The sequence below is a fragment of the Molossus molossus genome, unplaced genomic scaffold, assembly GCF_014108415.1.
Source record: "Molossus molossus isolate mMolMol1 unplaced genomic scaffold, mMolMol1.p scaffold_m16_p_19, whole genome shotgun sequence".
Taxonomy (NCBI): domain Eukaryota; kingdom Metazoa; phylum Chordata; class Mammalia; order Chiroptera; family Molossidae; genus Molossus; species Molossus molossus.
Genome location: NW_023425354.1, coordinates 31,915,697 through 31,935,260, shown reverse-complemented (window position 1 = coordinate 31,935,260; position 19,564 = coordinate 31,915,697). Strand labels below are relative to the sequence as shown.

General features: G+C 45.6%; 2 protein-coding genes across 4 annotated transcripts; both read left to right on the top strand.

The window, feature by feature from the left end:
* Positions 1 to 116: 116 nt before the first annotated feature.
* LOC118634803 (putative protein PTGES3L) lies at positions 117 to 5,954 on the top strand. Of its 2 annotated transcripts, none has more exons than XM_036269594.1 (8): positions 117 to 184; positions 359 to 498; positions 823 to 936; positions 1,081 to 1,141; positions 1,247 to 1,345; positions 2,824 to 2,913; positions 4,134 to 4,187; positions 5,456 to 5,954. In XM_036269594.1, the coding sequence occupies exons 2-8, from the start codon at positions 491 to 493 to the stop codon at positions 5,489 to 5,491; spliced, it is 462 nt and encodes a 153-aa protein (XP_036125487.1). In that variant the 5' UTR covers positions 117 to 184; positions 359 to 490; the 3' UTR covers positions 5,492 to 5,954. The 2 variants fall into 2 exon arrangements, with proteins under 2 accessions (XP_036125487.1, XP_036125486.1); XM_036269593.1 differs by having other exon boundaries at positions 124 to 184; positions 1,075 to 1,141.
* A 1,555-nt stretch (positions 5,955 to 7,509) lies between these two features.
* Positions 7,510 to 18,648, top strand: LOC118634796 (alanyl-tRNA editing protein Aarsd1-like). 2 transcript variants are annotated; one of them, XM_036269581.1, is made up of 12 exons: positions 7,510 to 7,628; positions 7,748 to 7,879; positions 10,273 to 10,432; positions 12,404 to 12,461; positions 13,204 to 13,360; positions 13,455 to 13,571; positions 13,799 to 13,929; positions 14,127 to 14,193; positions 14,382 to 14,473; positions 14,929 to 14,983; positions 16,230 to 16,324; positions 18,335 to 18,647. In XM_036269581.1, exons 1-12 carry the CDS (start codon positions 7,590 to 7,592, stop codon positions 18,468 to 18,470), a joined length of 1,239 nt encoding a protein of 412 aa, XP_036125474.1. In that variant the 5' UTR covers positions 7,510 to 7,589; the 3' UTR covers positions 18,471 to 18,647. The 2 variants fall into 2 exon arrangements, with proteins under 2 accessions (XP_036125474.1, XP_036125476.1); XM_036269583.1 differs by lacking the exons at positions 7,510 to 7,628; positions 7,748 to 7,879 and adding an exon at positions 9,066 to 9,109 and having other exon boundaries at positions 18,335 to 18,648.
* The last annotated feature ends 916 nt before the right edge of the window (positions 18,649 to 19,564 follow it).

Genomic DNA, 19,564 nt, shown 5'->3' with positions numbered 1-19,564 from the left:
GTCAGCGGCGCCCCCTTGCTACCATGGCAACGGCGGCCGGGCGGGGAAACCTTAGAAGCGGGTGGGCTGGGCTCGTTCGTCCCCGAGGGCGGGCCTTCCCCGGGGATTTAATGTGGGCCAGTGATTTTTTATTGAGCGCCTATTGTGAATCAGGCACAGAATGTCCTAAGCGTTGGACAAACAGGTGAATGAAGCCGAGGAGAAGTCATTCGTGTGTATCTAGTGTAGTGTAGCCCTTGCCCAGAGGGTGGGTCGTCTCTTCCTAAATCTGTGCATATCTGGAGACCCGGAGAGGTGACGGGCTGCTGGGATTATGCTTTCCCACAGTCTCTCCGGGGTGCTGCTCTCTTGTTTGTAGGGCCAAGTTTCTCCGGCCTCTAAAACTTCCACTGACCATGTAAGGAGAGGCAGCTGCTGGGGGCGTCACTGGGATCTAAAGATAGCGGTCCCTGCCTCGGACTCCGAACGCCACCGGGCTGCGGGAGCCGCCATGGCACGGTGAGCGTTTCGGGCCGCCTTTCTCCCTTTAGATTCCGCGCCCCACATTTCCTGGACGCTCCAGATCCTGCGAGATCCCATGGGAACTGCAGACCCCAGGTCTCTGTAACTGTGGGGTGGTGCGGGGCAGTGTGACCTCAGTGGCCTCCATAACTCCCTACACCCATTCTCATCACTCCAATTCCACGTCCTTCTGTTTTTGCTCCATTTTGACAAGGCTGTAGCATGAAATATTCCTATATTCTCCTCTCCTCCCATCTTTCCCAAATGCTCTCAGTCTTCCCCATCCCACCTCTATGAAGCCCCACCTTAACTCCTCTTCAGGCAGCATGCCCGGACCCTGTGGTATGACAGGCCCAAGTATGTGTTCATGGAGTTTTGTGTTGAGGACAGCACCGATGTCCAGGTGCTCATAGAAGACCACCGCATTGTGTTCAGGTAATGGCCTCCTCTTTGTAGAGCCCGGCTTCTCGGAACCTTTCCTTTCTCCTAAAGTCCCCACACTCAGCCTCTCAGTCTCCTCAGCTGCATTGTCTCCTTAGCTGCATTGTCTCCTTAGCTGCATTGTCTCCTTAGCTGCAGGAATGCCGATGGAGTGGAGTTGTACAATGAGATTGAGTTCTATGCCAAGGTGAACTCCAAGGTAAGGATGGAGTGGGACAGGAAGGTTTCGAGGGGAAGGCTGCCTGGGAAATGGGAGATTCATTCTAAACCCCAGACTGTAAGAATGAGGCTCTGTGTGTGGCAGGACTCCCAGGATAAGCGCTCTGGCCGCTCCATTACTTGCTTTGTGAGGAAATGGAAGGAGAAAGTAGCCTGGCCCCGGCTCACCAAGGAGGATATCAAGGTAGGGAGGGGCTTGCTCTTTCTCCTGTGTTCTCTATCGGTGTATGCAGGTACCCAAGTTAGGTCGGGAAATCACCCTTGCGCCTTTTCCCACCAACATTCAGTCACTTACCAGGTTCTGCCTATTTGACTACCTGGATGGTATTGAATCTGTTACTTTATCTCTTCCTAATTCAGACCTTATTCATCAATGGGTGAGATTCGTGGTGTATTTTCAGCTCCACCCCCAATCTGTCTAATGCATCGCTCCTATTATGGTCTGTTTAAAATACATCTTTGACCCTGTCACTCCCCTACTTAAGACCCTCCAGTAGCTTCTTTTCTCCTAAAGGTTGCAAATTGGCTGCCTGCTGGTTTGATCTGGCTCTCAAATTTATTTTAGCAGTCTTCACAGTGTTAAAAGTTATTCCTATTGATTACTGATATTTAGAATTTTTAATTAGTTGCTGACATATGAAGATGTGGAAATTTCACCTACAAATCCAGGTTATTAGCTTCCCTCAAAAAAAAAAAAAAAGGAGATTTTAGTCACATTGGTCTAAAATTCCCAGATGCTTAGAGTTAGAACATTAAATGAGGCATGTGTTCCACCTCACTTTACTTCTTTTCATTATCTTCTTGACGCTTTCAGGCATTTGAACTCATAACTTCTGCCCTTTAGGTTGAAGTCCAAACACTATAACATGATATATAAGATCATGACCCGGCTATTATTCTTCCTGCAGCCTTATATTCCATTACTCTCTGCCTCAAACTTCACATTCCAGCCCCAGCAAACTGCTTGCAGTGATTTTGTACACACCAGGCAATTTCTCAGTTTTATACCTTTGCTCAAACTGTGCCTTCTTCCTGGAAAGCCTCCATCACTTTCACTTTCTCCCACCTAACCCCTGTTCATCCTTCAAAGCCATGTGACTCCAGGATGCCTAGGTTCCCAAAATAACCCCTACATAGCCTACTACCACTCTCTTTACACTGTATAGTAATGATTTGTTTACATTTCCCTTCCCCATTTGCTTCTTGATGGCTGGGACTATGTATTAAACATATTTATAATCGCAGTGCCAATCTCAGAGTCTGACCCATAATATCAGTTCAGTAAATATCTGTTAAATGAATTAGTGAATAACTTCTTTCTCTAAGTGTGGCAACTTGGAAAATGGGCCTGTCTTGCTTGGTGGAATCTATGATACTTTATGACACAGTTATATTTCCGTATGTGTTATCTTTCCAGTCAATCTGCTCTTTGAGGGCAGACTTTCTATGCTTTTTCATCCTCTACAAATCCTGGCATTGTGTTTAATGGGCTCTTGATAACATGGTAGTCTGGAGATGGGGTTAGTTAGTCAAAGGGGTGCTGTTGGGAAGACTACTGCCATTGACTTTCTTCACCAAGCATGCTCCTATGTACACAACCACACTTTTCTATTTACTTCTGCTACCGCCCTGGCCTGTGACTCTTCGTGCTTCCTCTTACAGCCAGTGTGGTTGTCTGTGGACTTTGATAACTGGAGAGACTGGGAAGGGGATGAAGAGGTGGAGCTGGCTCAGGTGGAACATTATGCAGAGGTAATGCCATTTTCTGCCCATCTTGACCATTCTCTGTGTCTCTGTATACATTTCTCTGGAGGATTGTCATCAGGGCTAGGCCTAGAGATATATGAGCTCCTTAGATCTGCTGCTCATTGGTGCTGATATTCTCTTTTTTCCCTCACCCGAGGACATTTTTTGCATTTATCTTCAGATAGAGCAGGAGAGAGAGAGAGAGAAGGAGAGAGAGAGAGAGAAACATTGACGTGAGAGAGACACATCGACTGGTTGCCACCCACACGACACCAACTGGGGCTGGGGACAACTGCAGCCGAGGTACGTGCCCTTAGCGGGAATCGAACCTGGGACTCGCTGGTCCGTGGGCCAATGCTCTAACCGCTGAGCCAAACCGGCCAGGGTGGTGTTGATATTCTTTATATATTTTGTGCAATGTTTATTTAGTAGGGATGGGTGAAATGAATATTCTATTGGTGAAATTGTATACATAGATTCACTCACTATTCATAGAATAGAGCCTGCATTCTGAAAAAGTTTGGCAAAAACCTTTCCTGCTTTTCTGTAATTTTTTGTTCTCTTCTCTTCCCCTCCCTCCCTCCCTCCCTCCCTCCCTCCCTCCCTCCCTCCCTCCCTCCCTTCCTCCTCTGCTTTTTCTTTTTTTAATATTTATTATTGATTATTTTAGAGAGAGAGGAAAGAAGTGGGAGAGAGAGATAGAAACGATGAGAGAGAAACATTAATCAGCTGCGTCCTGCACACCCCACTACTGGGGATCGAGTCTGCAACCTCAGGCATGTGCCCTGACTGGGAATTGAACTGGCAACCTCTCAGTGCATGGGGTCATCCTCAATCAACTGAGCCACATCAGAAAGGGCTCGCTCTTTCTTTTTTTGTGTGTATTTTCTTGAGCCAGAAAAGTTCATGGAATGCTCCAACTAAGCAGTATAAAATTCACATTTAAAAAATCACAATTTTTCAACAAATTATTTGGTTTCAGAATTTGAGTACTATTCAAGTTGCAAAAACACTAGCAGACCCTGACCTGGACTGGTAAGAAGGATGCTATGTGTGTATTTAATTTCCTTTTAAGAAGGGGATCAATTTACTTTTCTCTAATCCATTCCACTAATGCGTTAGGGGCTTTAAAGATAGGGAAGTTGTCTGGTTGGGACCATTCTCCTCTGGTCCATCAGTATGCAGGTTGCCCTTCTCTCTTGCAACTATTTTTCTTTTCCCTCCAGCTTTTGAAGAAGGTCAGTACCAAGAGACCTCCCCCTGCCATGGATGATCTGGATGTAAGTAAAGCCTGCCCCTCAACCCTTCAGTTTCCTTTTTGCCCTTAAAAATAAGATACTAGAGCCCTGGCAGGTTTGGCTCAGTGGTTAGAGCGTTAGCCCGCAGTCCAGAGAGACCCGGGTTCGGTTCCCGCTAAGGACAGGTACCTCGGTTGCAGTTTGTTCCCTGCCCCGGTTGGGGTTGTGCAGGAGGCAGCCACTCGATGTGTCCCTTTCACGTCGCTGTCTCTCTCTCTCTCTCTCGCTCTATCTGAACAAAAATGGAAGAATGTCCTCAGGTGAGGATTAAAAAAAAAAGATACTAGAAAGCTCCTGTTTCAGTCCACAGTTCTCTGTGCATGTTAGCAAGATTTTATTTTATTTTTTTAAGTTAAATTTGAATTTGACACAGGAGGGTGACTATTCTTCTCCAGGCTTTAAAAATCCCAGCAAGTGCTGTCTCTCTTGGGAGCATGCCTGCACCTTTCCCATTATTTTTTTCTTACCCCAGGCATATTATCTTTACCTTTCTCTCTTTTTCCTAAGCTCCAAGGGTCCTTCTTTTTTTTTTGTTAATCCTCACCCAAGAATATTTTTCCATTGATTTTTTTTTTATTTTTTAGATAGAGTGGAAGGGAGGGAGTGAGAGAGAAAGAGAGAGAAACATTGATGTGAGAGAGACACATCGATTTGATGCCTCCTGCACAACCCCAACTGAGGCCGGGGATCAAACCTGCAACCCTTGATTGTGCCCTTGATTGGGAATCGAACACATGACCCTTTGCTCTGAGGGCCGATGCTCTAACCACTGAGCAAAATCGAACCAAACCAGCCAGTTCTAGGGCCCTTCTTTTGCCTCTGTAACTTGTTTCCTGAACCCATTTCTTCTACGGCTCACTTCTACCTCTGTGACTTTCTAAATAAACTTTGGCTTATAAAAAAAAGAAAGAAAAAGAAAATTCCAGCAAGATATTCCTCATGTCCATCTTTCCCTCTGCTTCTCCATCCTACAGCAGATCTGGCCCTGTTGACTATATTTACATTTGTAAGGAGCAGCAGCATTAATTGAAATTCTGAGACTAAATGATACATGACAGTGCTATTTATTGAGTACTAGGGGTTTATTTTATTTTCCTAAGTTTAAATCCTGTATTAGCCTCCCAAGAAGTTATTGAAAATCACAAAAGAAAAACTTAGAGAGCAGAAGGGAATGTGAACAAAGTTTGTGAACAAAAATGTTCTTTCTTTCCATACTTTACAGGTACTTTTTTCTTTTTCATTTTTTCTAGGATGATTCTGACAGTGCAGATACAACAAGTAATTAACTTCTGCGCAGCAGAGCTACGAAGGAAGCTGTGGCTATCTTCCAGTCATTCTGACAAGCGAGGGCCTGGGCCTTTGTCCAGCTCTGGCTGTGTACCCAGGTCCTCTGGTATCTCAGATCTTTCCTCGAAGCTCTTAATTAAGGGTCCTCCTTCATGCTTTATTTCTTTTTCCTAGGCACTTGACTATGGTTACTGCATCAGATGGCAGAATAGCAGAGGAGTAGACTGGTAGGACTTCCGACTTCCTACCAATTGGCTATAATCTCTGTGTTTGGGCCACTCATCAGGGCTCTCTTGAGTATTTGAGCATATGTGGTCGAGCAACAGCCAAAGAAGCAGCATATAGGTTATAATAAATCTCTAGGAACTGGTCTCTTTCTGCTTGTACTTCTTCCTCTATAGTTACTCTCAAAGGGGAGGGGTAGGTGTTAGAGATCCTGGCCCTCATTGCTGAGGTTGGAAGATGAAAGATGTTGGGAGCAGGCTATAACCAAGCTGGGGGACTGCCCCATGCACAGATCTATGCTATGATTTCTCAGAGCAGAAACCAGCCTACTGCTATATGCTAATACGGCCAACCCTAGAACCATCCAGAAACCCACCCAGCATCCTGCACACTCCAGAAATATCTTTATACTTTTAAAGGTGACATTAGTTCTTAAACTTGAAAACAACTGCCAATTCAAAGGTATATTTGTATTATATTTTATGATTAACTATTTCTTTAAAAAATTTTGAATCTAATATCAACCCTATAAAATAATTAGGTCTTTTCTTCATAGGTGATCAAACAGGTCTCAGTAAGTGCAAAGTTGGGACTTGAATTTGTATAGCAACTCCTCTTATCCACGATTCTGAAAACTGAGAAGTTCTGAAAACTGACAAAAAAATTGACACCAAAACTCAGTTGACAGCAAAACATGACCTAAAGTGATGTGAGGCTATTTTTAGTCTGTTTATTCCATGTAAAGTATTTATTTCTCAGCATAAATATTGAGTTTGATTCCTGGTTGGGGCACATGCCCGGGTTTCGGGCTCAATCCCCAGTAGGGGTTGTGCAGGAGGCAGCCGAATGATGTTTCTCACATCGATGTTTCTCTCTCTCTAAAAGAAAATTAATAAAAGCATTAAAGAAAAAGTCATAAGGCATTGATTGCAGTTTAACTTTTTAAAAAAATGTTTTTTGGTTTTTGTTTTTTATTGTTTTTAGAGAGAGAGGAAAGGAGAGGGAAATAGAAACAATGAATGAGCGATGGATTTTTGCCCCCTGCATCCTGCCCTCTACTGGGGATTTGCCCCACAACCTGGGTATATGCCCTGAATGGGATTCAAACCGATGACCTCTTGGTGCATGCGTCAGTGCTCAACCACTGAGACACACCAGTGGGGTTGTTAACTTCTTTTAACCTCTTTATTTTCACTGTCTAATTCGGTAACACCAGTCACACGTGATACTTGAAATGTGGCTAGTCCGAAATGAGATGTGTGTAAAATATATACCAGGTTTCTAAAATTTTATATGGGAGAAAAAAAAATCACTTAATTTTATATATGTATTACATGATGAAAAATATTCTGGATATGTTGATTTAAATAAAATGTATTTACAGCCTTGGCCGGTTTGGCTCAGTGGTTGGAGCATCGGCTTGCGGACCACAGAGTCCCGGGTTCGTTCCTGCTAGGGGCATGTACCAAAAAAAATAAAAAGAAAGAAAATAAATTAAAAATGTATTTACAAATGGCTTGCTTTACATCTCTATTAAGCACGCTGACGTGTATTTAAGCCAGTACCTTCCCCACCTCTACCTAACACACATCCCTGGAGCCCAACGGGCTAAACGAATTGCCTTGACAGTTTCAGGGCATAGTTTTGCTGTGTCCTCTGGTCCTTTACAAAGTCTTCGATCAGTTGCTAAATAACACGGAGCGTGTGGAAATCGCGTTTTCAAGAAATTTGTCCCAACCAGACCCCATTCCTCACACTCTTGCTTCTGCGCAGAGACGCGTCCGCACTGAGATTTGTCCCCCGTCGGCCTCCGTCCATCCTTCCCCAGGCGCTTCAGCGCGCGCGGGTCCCTTCGTCCAGGGGGAGGCCGCCATGGCGTTCCGGTGTCAGCGGGACAGCTACGCCCGGGAGGTGCGGCCGGCTTGGCGCTGGACCTGATGCGGCCAGCAGATGGGGCGGTGCGGGGAGAGGGCGCCGTGCGCGGGGAGAGCCGAGCCAGAGTCAGCTTATTCTTTCGTCCCTCTGTTCAGTTCACCACCACCGTGGTCTCCTGCCGACCTGCAGAGCTGCAGACTGAGGGAAGCAAAGGCAAGAAAGAAGTGCTGAGCGGTTTCCAAGTGGTGCTGGAAGACACGCTGCTATTCCCCGAGGGCGGGGGACAGGTACCGGCCCGTCCTCCCAGCCCCCACCACCCCGTTCTGCCCAGGTGGGAAATGCTCGCCTGCCCCAGCCGCAGTGAAAAGAGGTGGAAGTTCAATTAAGTCCAGGTGTCCATTCAACAGATGTTTATCAACAAATACTTAAGTAGCCACACACATTCTGGGTACTGTTTCAAGGGGTTAACAGAATAGTTCCTCTACAGGTGTGGAATATTTATTGGAGAAGACAAAACGGTGAATAGATAAATAGTATGCCAGGTGTGATAAGCGCTATAAATAAAATTAGAGCTTGGGGGAAAGAGTGATGGGATGTTCTCCTAGGTAGGGGACAAGAAATTTTAGTAGAGACCTCAGGGGAGTGAGGGAATAAGCCATTGCAGTTGTCTGGTGGTGGTGGTAGAGGTAGAGGGGGAAGTATTCCAGGTAACAGGAATAGTAAGTGCAAAAGACCTGAGCTAGGAATTAGCTTATGTGTTTGACAGGAACTAAAAATGATTCCCCTGAGCCAGCGCAACAGAGGGCAGGCTTATCAGTGCTGTGATGGGGTAGCAACAAGGTACAGTGTGAACATGGGGAAGGAGAATAATAATATCAAAGGTAGGCATTATGGGAGAGGCTTTTCTAGCAGAGATAATAGCACCAAAAGAAAAAAAGCAGGGAAGCCTGAAAGAATCTGACAAGTCTAGTTAACTCCAAATAGTCAGATGTTGTTGGAGTCTGTGGTGTGTGTTAGTTGATGACAGGCTGAAGATGACTTTGGAAAAGTAAGTGGGGGCCAGTTGAGAGGTTCTTGAAGGATGTGTTAAGGTGTGTGGACTTCATTCAGGAAGCTATGGTAAGCCATGGAGGGACTTAGGCAAAGAAGTGACATGAGAGAACATGTGCGGTAAACTCGATAGTGAAAAAGTTCCAATTTCATATCAGTATCATTATTACAGTGATTTCCCAAACATGGAGGTTTTCTAATTTACTGAAGGAAATTTGTGACCTCAGGCAACCAAAGAACGTCTCATTTTATACATTGGTTCTCTTAGGAAATATTCCCTGATTTGCTAAGACTGTTAGGTCTCTTTCCTTTGAGCCTCTCTAGAACAATGTACTTTTTTATGTTATGGCATGTTGTGATCGTGTTGCAATTACTTGTTTGCATGTCTGTATTCTTCTCCAGACTCTGAAGTTTCATGAGGGATCATGCCCTGTTTACGTTGTATTTTTAGGCTGGCACAGTGTCTTGTAAGCAGTTGGCACTTGATTTTTTTTATTAAATGTATTTTTCTTTATTGATTTTAGAGAGAGATGAGGGGAGAGGGGGTGAGAGATAGAAACATCGATGAGAGATCACATCAGTTGTCCGCCTCCTGCATGGCTCCCACTCGAGACTTGGCCCACAACCTGGGCATGTGCCCTGATTGGGAATCGAACCGGTGACCTCTTGGTGCATGGGTCGATGCTCAACCACTGAGCCACACCGGCTGGGCAAGCACTTGATATGTTTTTAAATAATTCTACTAGCAGTGCAGAGGATGGAGGGGAGGGAGAGAAGAAAAGTCAGACCATTTTAGAAACTTTTATTTTTGAAAGATAAGGATCTAAACCAGCGGTTCTCAATCTGTGGATCGCGACCCCTTTGGGGGTCAAATGACCCATTCATAGGGGTCACCTAAGACCATTGGAAAACACATATTTCCAGTGGTTTTAGGAACTGAGACACCGCTCCTCTATCCTTCTCCAGGTGGGTCCGCCCACATGCAGATAGGCCCACATACAACATGAGGAACTGTATTAAAGGGTCGTGGCTAAAAAAAAACCTGGCCAGTTTGGCTCAGCGGTTGGAGCGTCGGCCTGTGGCACAGAGGCCCGGGTTCGGTTCCCGCTAAGGGCACGTGCTTCGGTTGCTGTTTGTCCCCGGCCCTGGTTGGTCGTGTGGGTGGCAGCCACTCAGTGTGTCCCTTCACATCGATGTTTCTCTCTCTCTCTCTTCCTCTCTCTCCCTCCCGCTCTATCTGAACAAAAAATGGAAAAATATCCTCGGGTGAGGATAAAAAATAATAATAATAAAGGGTCCTGGCATTAGGAAAGTTGAGAACCACTGATCTAAACTAAGAATGAGAGAGGATTAAGGTTCTTTGAGTTTTACTAAAATCTTCATTGTTGTAGTTAGCATCTTTGTTTTAATCCTTTTATCATGTTCTGAAAAACAAAATATGTAAGTGTTCAGAATGTAGAAGATAGACAGTTCCCTCATGGAATAAAGTGAACCACCTCCCTTGGCATTCCACAGGGAATCTTAAATTCTGGGAGTGTTTCTCACACACTTTCCTTAGAGGGTCTTTGTATCTGGGAGTTAGGGTGAGCCCTGCCTCCCATCACTGATTATCTTTACTTCTTTTCCCCAGCCTGATGATCATGGTACAATCAATGACATCTCTGTGCTGAGAGTCACCCGCCGGGGGGCCCATGCTGATCATTTCACACAGACACCCTTGACCCCTGGGACTGAGGCCCATGTCCGGGTGGACTGGGAGCGGAGGTTTGACCACATGCAGCAACATTCAGGTAGGTGGGGTAGGATAGAGGACCTAGTAGAGGGGCAGTTACTGTGTATGAGGATGCCACGAAGATTGAGATATGGTTTGGGCTCTGTAGGACTTAGCCTTTTGGGAAAGACAGACATATTCAGAATCAGTTCTGATTGAGGTAGATTGTGATAGATGTTCTAAAAGCAATATGAGCAGTTAAAATAAAAGTATTACAATAACTGCTGAATTTGAGTATTACCAACCTCTTACTTGGTATCTTTATCTGGATGTTCATAGACTTCTTGAACTCAAAATGTCCAAAATGGGCCCTGGCCGGTTTGGCTCAGCGGTGAGAGCGTCAGCCTGCGGTCCAGAGAGACCCGGGTTCGGTTCCTGCTAAGGGCACATACCTCGGTTGCAGTTTGTCTCCGGCCCTGGTTGAGTAGTGTGGGTGGCAGCCACTCGATGTGTCCCTTTCACATCGATATTTCTCTCTCTCTCTCTCTTCCTCCCACTCTATCTGAACAAAAAATAAAAAAAAAAAATGTCCAAAATGGCATTAAAAAGTCATCCATTCGAGCCCTGGTCGCTGTGGCTCAGTTGGTTGAGTGTCACCCTGTGTGCTGAAAGGTCACTGGTTCAATTCCTGGTCAGGACACATGCCCAGGTTGCAGGTTCGATCCTTGGTCAGGGCGCATGTGAGAGGTAACTGATCAATGTTTCTCTCTTGAATCGACGTTTCTCTCTCTATTTCTCCCTCCCTTCCTCGCTCTCAAATAACAAAAGCATATATAAAAAAAAAGTCAACCATTGCCCCAGATCTGGTCTTCCATTAGCATTCTTTTTTTCCCCTTTATTGATTTTAGAGAGAGAGAGGAAGGGAGAAGGAGAGAGAGATAGAAACATCAATGAGAGAGAACATCAATTGGCCGCCTCCTGCATGCCCCTCACTGGGGATTTCGCTCACAACCTGGGCATGTGCCCTGACTGGGAATCGAACTGGTACTCTCTTGGTGCATGGGTCGACGCTCAACCACTGAGTCACACGGGCAGGGCCCCTTTGCATTCTTTATGTTCAGTTCATGGCATCAGCATCCACCCAGTTGCCGCAATCCTGGTACTTAGCCCGGACACCTCTTTGGGGATAGCCAGTCAATCACTGAGTACTATTTATTCAGTACTCAGTTTAATCACTGAATTTACTTTCTAAGTACTTTTCTATTTTCTCCCACTGTCAATGTGATCATCTTAGTCCCAGCTCTCATTATCTTTCCCCAGACCTCTGTAATAGCCTACTGGTTAGTCTCCCCACATTCAGTCTTGCTTCTTTGCAGCCTCTTCTTCACAAAGCAGCCAGAATAATCTTTTAAAAATGAACATGTGATCATGTTACTATCCTGTTTAAAGCTTTTCAAAAGCTTCCTGTTGCTCATAATAAAGCTAAACTTATCATGGCCCCCGAGCCCTTCCTGGGCTAGCACTTGTCTCCTGCTTCAGCCTCAGCTGGTGTCCCTCCCTCTTGCTCTCTGCATTCTGGCCATGCTAGCTTTCCTCTCGATTCCTTGAACACTTCTTGTTTCTTTCCTCCTTCAAGGTCTTTGGCTGTCTTATTCGTATTGCCTTCACAGTTAATTCCTTCTCCTCCTTTGCACTCTCCTCAATCAGGAATAATGCTGTATCTTTAATGTCAAGTGCCATGCCTTGCATATGGTAGGCATTTGATAAATATTTGTTGAATGAATGCAGCATATTAGAACTTCAGTTCAAATCTCGCCTCTGATAAGTTGCATTGCTTTGGCAAGTTATTGGACATTTCTAGACCTCAGGTTCCTCATCTGTGAAATGGCATCATAAAGCCTCTTGCTGAATTCTCGTGAGGATAGTCAATAAGGCATCTCAAGAATATTACCAAGTGCCCAGCAGGTCTTCAACTGGAAGATTTCTCCGATGATGTGGGATTATGTGGCTGTCTGGGCTTCTCACTGTTCTGTCTCTTGTTCTGTCTTAGGGCAGCATCTCATCACAGCAGTTGCTGATCATCTGTTTGGGCTGAAGACAACATCATGGTGAGCTGCAGGCATAAGACTAACTGTAGAGCATGGCCCCTGACTACCAGCTCCTTTTCCAGTAATGGGTCAGGGGGAGGAGGCTAAAAGAAAGAGCAGTGTTCAAAATCTGCTGTTTTCTCCTGTTCCCTTTGAAGGTGGGGAGTGGATGACCTTGTGTTTGTTAAAGGAAACATTAGGATGCGAGGAGAGATGTCTGACTTTGCTTAGGAAAGAACATAGAACTTTGAGCCTGAAGACCTATGGGATGAATTCTGGCTGTGTGACCTTGATCACATTCGTTACTACTCTTCATCTATAAGATGGAAATGAAATCCCTACTTTGTAGGGTTTTTGTAAGGATTAACTAAGGTGATTTATGTGGACATTCTTTGTAAACTAAACTTTCTTTTTTTGTTGTTAATCCTCTCTTGAGGATATTTTTCCGTTGATTTTTAGAGCGAGTGGGAGAGAGGGAGGAAGGGGAGAAGGGAGAGCGGAAGAGAGAGAAAGAGAAACAGAGAGACATCGATGTGAAACAGACACATCGATCAGTTGCCTTTCGCACATGCCCCAACCAGGGCCAGAGATCGAACCTGCAACCCAGGTACATGACCTTGACTGGGAATAGAACCCTCCACCCTTTGGTTCTCCGACTGATGCTCTAACCGCTGAGCAACACCAACTAGGGCACTGGAAACGTTCTTATATTATTATTGTTGTCATCATCAGCATCCTGTGACTACTCTACTTCTTCTGACAGGGAGTTAGGGCGACTCCGGAGTGTGATTGAGCTGGACAGCCCCTCTGTGACTGCAGAGCAGGTAGCTGCTATTGAGCAGAGTGTCAATGAGAAAATCAGAGATCGGCTGCCCGTGAATGTACGAGAACTGAGCCTAGATGATCCTGAGGTGGAGCAGGTGAGGGGAGAGCCAGTGGGTGTGACTTCTATAGAATGGCCCTCTGAGGACTGCTCATCAAAATTCAGACAGTCCCCTCTCCCCTGTGTTCTAGGTGAGGGGCCGGGGTTTGCCAGATGATCATGCTGGGCCCATTCGAGTTGTTACCATCAAGAGTGTTGATTCCAACATGTGCTGTGGGACCCACGTGAGCAATCTCAGTGACCTTCAGGTAGGTGAGGAAGGGCTCTGAATGGTTAGGAGACAGGGTGACGGGAGTGTGGGATCACGACAGGGTTGGGAGTGGTAGAGGGGTATAGCTGGGGAGTCCTGAGCAAAATCACTCCTTTATTGCTTCCCAGCTGAGTGGGAGGTCTAGGTGTCTGCTACCCTCGGGTCCAGCACCCACTGTAGTTTATGCACGCGCGCGTGTGTGTGTTACTCCCTTGCCTCATGTAGGTCATTAAAATTCTGGGCACTGAGAAGGGGAAAAAGAACAAAACCAACCTGATATTTCTGGCTGGGAACCGGGTACTGAAGTGGATGGAGAGAAGTTATGGAACTGAGAAAGCACTGACCACGCTGCTTAAGTATGTCCTCTTTTCTTGCCTCCTGTTTCTCAGGTCCTGGGCACCCTGGGGCTTAGCTTTGTTACTTGTAAGGCAGACAGAATAATCTATCTCTGGGCAGTAAGATGCGATCGTAAATGATAAAGTGCCGTGCACGTGTGCCCAACACCAAAAGCATTGGGAAGCTGGGCAGATCTCCACGGACCTTTCCCTTGCAGGTGTGGAGCAGAGGATCACGTGGAAGCAGTGAAAAAGTTGCAGAATTCCACCAAGCTCCTGCAGAAGGTGATTATTTCATGGAGGGTAGAGAGGGCGTGGGCTTTGCCTGTAATAGGCTCCCAGACTTGGCCCCTTCACCTAAGCAGATGTGCAACTTGTCAGTGGGGAGAGGGAGGAGAGAAAGAAGTAGAGAGAAGGTGGCGGGCTCTTGTTATCCTTTCCACCTGTCTACTCAGTTCTGGCATCTATTTCAGAACAACCTGAATCTGCTGAGAGACCTAGCTGTGCACATTGCCCACAGCCTCAGGAACAGCCCAGACTGGGGAGGTGTGGTCACATTGCACAGGTGAGAGACAAGGCAGGGGCGTTAGGCTTTAGGGCTCAGCCTCTACGCTGTATGCAGTGCATAGTGGATGACGGGTCACTCACTGGTAATCTCAAGGCTGGGTAGACCCTAAGAAATGTGTTAACGAAAAGATTTCTTGGGTTTGATATAAACATCTTCACTCTAACTTTCATTAGCACCTTCCCTTACCTCCTTCATGGTCTAACAGATTTCCACTTATTTCAGTGAATCCTATTAAAGGAAGATAAATAAATGCAAAGTTTCTTATGAACTGCTGATGCTGAGAAGGACGCCCTACTGGCCCGCAGCCAGACTCTTTCCCTTTACTAAGGGAGTCTGGGACTTTGCACGAACAGGCAGCCCGGGGGGCCAGCCTCATGAGGAGGAGCTAGGCATCCTGCAGTTTCCCAGCTCCCTCTCCAACCTGGATCTCATGTGTGTGCCTATTGTTGTAGGAAGGAGGGTGATGCTGAGTTCATGAATATCATTGCCAATGAGATCGCGTCAGAGGTAAGAGCAGCAGGAGGTTCTCTGTGCTCCCTGGGTAGAGACCTAAATGAGGGCTGGTAGTTTAGCTGAAGTCCCACCACATGAATGTATGAAGAGCAGGGAATAGAAATTCATTCAGTGCTGTTTTCTTGGGTCAGAACTGTGAGTCAAGTTCTGTTTTAGGTGTTGAGCTGGGTCTCTGGTATTGACTTTGCTGGGGTTGACATTCACCGGTTCCGAGCTCTTTTAGCAGAGCTGGAACTCTTCTGAGCCCCCTAGGTGTATGTGTGCTGAGGGCCAGTTTAGAAATGCAAGGATTGGCTAGGCCCTTTAAAAAGAATTTTTTTTTTAATTGATTTTAGAGAGAGGAAGGGAGAGTGGGAGAGATAGAAACATCGAGGAGAGAGAACATTGATTGGCCACCTCCTGCATGCCTCCCACTGGGGATTTGGCTCACAACATGGGCATGTGCCCTGACTAGGAATTGAACCAGCGACCTCTTGGTGCATGGGTTGACGCTCAACCACTGAGCCACACAGGCCAGGCTGTCTAGGCTCTTTGAAGCCCATCCCTTCCGCTTCCTTTTTCCTCTGGTTCAACTGCCCATCCCAGTCCTGACAGTCCAAAACTTTGTAACTTCCAGGTTTCTCTTTCATATTTACTCAAAAAACACATTTTTGGAATACTTATTGTGGGCCAAGCAGTATGTATATCTCTTTCCATAATTCTGTCGACATGTGTGGTAAATACTAGAAACAGGAGTACAACACCTGAAAAGGTGGGGAGGTTTGATGGGAGGGGGCCTGGAGACTGCTTAACGGTCATAGACAAGGAAGCAAAGGCAACGAGGCAGAGGGACACATGGAGGTTTAAGAAACATGGGTGGTGGCCAGGCTGCAAAAGTTGGCAGGAGTCAAATCACAAAAGGCATGGTTGGCCATGGTCAGCAGCCTTCTGTCTTAATGCTGAGAGTAAGTTCCTGTGGTCACTCTCAAAAAGTTTCTTGGCTCTGGTGGGCCAGAGTGGAGGGTCTGCGTTATCTCTTATCCAGAACGTCACTTGTGGTTTAAGGAAAAAATCTTTTCTTTTTAAGTTGAGATATGACCATTGTGTCAGTTTAAAGTGTACAGCATGTTGATTTGATACATTATTTATAATTGCAATATGACTTTAAAATCTATTCTTGAGACTGAGGAGAGTCCATAGTTTAGGGAGGTTGACCTCAAATACTTAATATCAGGGTTCATCTTGTTGTCTTACCTCCTAGGAGAGCCTCCTGTTCTTAACTGTGGGCGATGAGAAGGGTGCTGGGCTCTTCTTACTGGCAGGGTCAGCTGAAGCCATAGAGACCTTGGGACCCAGGTAATCTTCCGTGGACTGCCTTGCATGGAGGGGAGAGCCTGTAAGCCTTAGCCAGTACAGCCCTTTACCAGTGACCAAGGCCACCGCATCTGCAGTCTCATTTTGATTCACATCACAGACCTCTGAGGTGGGCTGAAGTAGTTTTCACCAACTATCATTTCCAGTTTTACAGATGAGGGATGGCATACCACATGTGTGGGATCTCACAAAGAGGCAGAACTGAGACTTGAACCCAGGTGTTTTGGCTATAAATCTTAGGTGCTTTATTTATTATTTTTTTTAGTAATTGAGATTCATAAGTGATACATGAATACAGGTGCTGGGTTATCAGTAGGCAGGTGAAGCAGATGCTTACGGCACCAGCAAAGCAAAGGTACAAACTCTTTAGGGGAAAAAAATTAGGATTTTGAAACAAAGTAAAAAAAGTCATTGATATAATTGTAGAGAAAAATTAGAACTTTGCTGGACTTTTTCCCTCTTATATTATTATTTAAATTTTATTTTAAAAAAATGTTTTTTCCTTTATTGATTTTTAGAGAGAGAGAAAGGAAGAGGGAGAGATAAAAACATCAATGAGAGAGAACATCGATTGGCCGCCTCCAGCATGCCCCCCACTGAAGATTTGGCCCACGTCCTAGGCATGTGCCCTGACTGGGAACTTAACCAGCGACCTCTTGGTGCACGGGTCGATGCTCAACCACTGAGTCACACCGGCTGAGCTATATTTTATTTAAAATTAGATATGGTGGTGTAGTGCCCCCTATTCCTTCTAACAGAGTTTTCAAAGTACTCAGTGGCTCCAGTGGATATGTATTCGCTGTAAAGCATTATAGGAAAACACATTTTTTTATGTTTATTTATTTGGTTATTTGGTACATGCTCCTAGTGGGAACCAAACTCAGGACACTCTGGTTTGCAGGCTGATGCTCCAACTGTTGAGCCAAGCCGGCCAGGGCTAAAATACGTTTTTTTAAAATATATTTTTATTGTCCGGCTAGTGTGGCTCAGTGGTTGAGCATTGCCCCGTGTACCTAGAGGTCGCTGATTCAATTGCCGGTCAGGACATATGCCCAGGTTGTGGGCCTGATGCCTGGTGGGGGCCATGCCAGAGGTAGCCAGTTGATGTTCTCTCTCATTGATGTTTCTATCTATTTCTCCCTCTCTCTGTAAAATCAATAAAGGAAAAAAAAATTAAAATATATTTCTATTGATTTTTAGAGGGAGAGGGAGAAAGAGGTAGAAGCATCTATGTGAGAGAGAACCCCCTGTATACTTCCCAGTGGGGATCAAGCCCACAACCCGGGCATGTGTCCTGACCAGGAATCGAACCAGTGACCTCTTGGTGCATGGGTCAATGCTCAACCACTGAGCCACACCGGCCGGGCGAGGTTTTAAAGCAGAAGTTCCTGACAGACAGCCAGAATTGGCCTGTAGACTGGTCTGTGTAATATTTAAAATTTTAAAAATTAGTTGCTACATTTTAAAATCATGAGATTTTTACATAAAAATATGTAGTTCCAGCTTTTCTCAAAAAAGGGGGGAAAAAAGCACTCTCTGGCAACACTGGGCTCACATTCCCACATGGTGATAGCTACAAGGAACCTGAGTAGTGGCCACCCTCTTTAGACAGGACAGGCTTGTCCAGGTTGCCACAGTCTCTCAGCTTTCTCACTCACCCCCAGTTTGCCTCACTGCTGCTCCCCATCGGCATTGTGTCTATAGCCCCTTACCCCTAGTGTACACTCACCCTGCTCCCTGGAGGTTGCTGTAATGTATCTCGCCCATCTCTAGACACTGCTGTTGTTTCCATTGATCATGCTTACAATAAGCATGGTACATACTACTTTTGTGTACATGTGCAAGTATTTTTAGGAAGGATTTCTAGGAGCCATCTTCTCTATCTTTCCCTCACCTGTCGCCCATGGGGAAAGACTCAGGACTGCTCTTGGTTTCTCGGTGGCTTTTCCCTTGAAGACCTCCCTTCCCCCTGACTGTATCTCTTCTTCCCAGGGTGGCTGAGGTACTGGAAGGCAAAGGAGCAGGGAAGAAAGGCCGTTTTCAGGGTAAGGCCACCAAGATGAGCCGGCGGGCAGAGGCGCAGGTGCTTCTCCAGGACTACGTCAGCACGCAGAGTGCTGAGGAGTGAGGACTCGCACCTCCCTGGTGCTCCTGCCATTGAGAATGGGCCTCCTGTAACAACAGAAAGAGTCTCTTGGACAATAAAATAGTTTGACTTGCAGTGATTGTGGTACCATGTATAACTAATTTATATAGTATACTCCAGTGTGCTTATGCAATAAATATCTTTGAATAAACAGCTTACTAATTTGGTCCCATTAGACATAACCTACATGAATGAGTGTTATGTTGATGAAGTGCACTGATTTCTCAAAACCCAGCTGCAACCTTCATGTAGAAGTACAGCTGCCGAAGGAGCGTGTAAGTCAGGCTGGAGCTTTACCTTAGACTCATTCTCATCTTTTTGTTATCTTTTTTCCTTATTTCTTTTTCGTTTTTTAACCCTCACCCGAGGATATTTTCCATTTTTTGTACAGATAGAGTGGGAGGGAGAGAGAGGAAGGAGAGAGAGAGAGAAACATCGATGTGAAGGGACACATCGAGTGGCTGCCACCCGCACGACCAACCAGGGCCGGGGACAAACTGCAACCGAAGTACGTGCCCTTAGCGGGAACCGAACCCGAATCTCTCAGGACCGCAGGCCGACGCTCTAACCGCTGAGCCAAACTGGCCAGGGCCTTATTTCTTTTTCTAGTTTTATATTCCAGAACTAAAAAGTGTCAGTGTCTTTGCAGATAGGTCAAGAAGCCACAAAAGTATACAGTAGAAAGATGCTCCAAGTCTTACCAAGGCAGAAAAAGAATGGAAAAAGATACCTTGAAGACTAATCCAAAGAAAGCTGGTATAGCATTATTAAAATCAGACAAATGAGACTAAGGCTATAAGCTGTAAGACTTTAAGAATCATTGTTAGAGCCTAGTTAGGTAGCTGAGTTGGTTAGAGCATCATTCCAATATGCCAATGTTGTGCGTTTGATCCATGGCCAGAGCACATAATCAACCAATGAGCCCAGCTGTTGTGGCTCAGTGGATTGAGTATCATCTCATGCACCAAGATGTCACCTGTTCCATTTCTATTCAGGGCACATGCCCAGGTTGTGGGCCCTGTCCCCAGTGGGGGGCATGCAGGAGGAGGCCAATTGATGTTCTCTCTCATTGATGT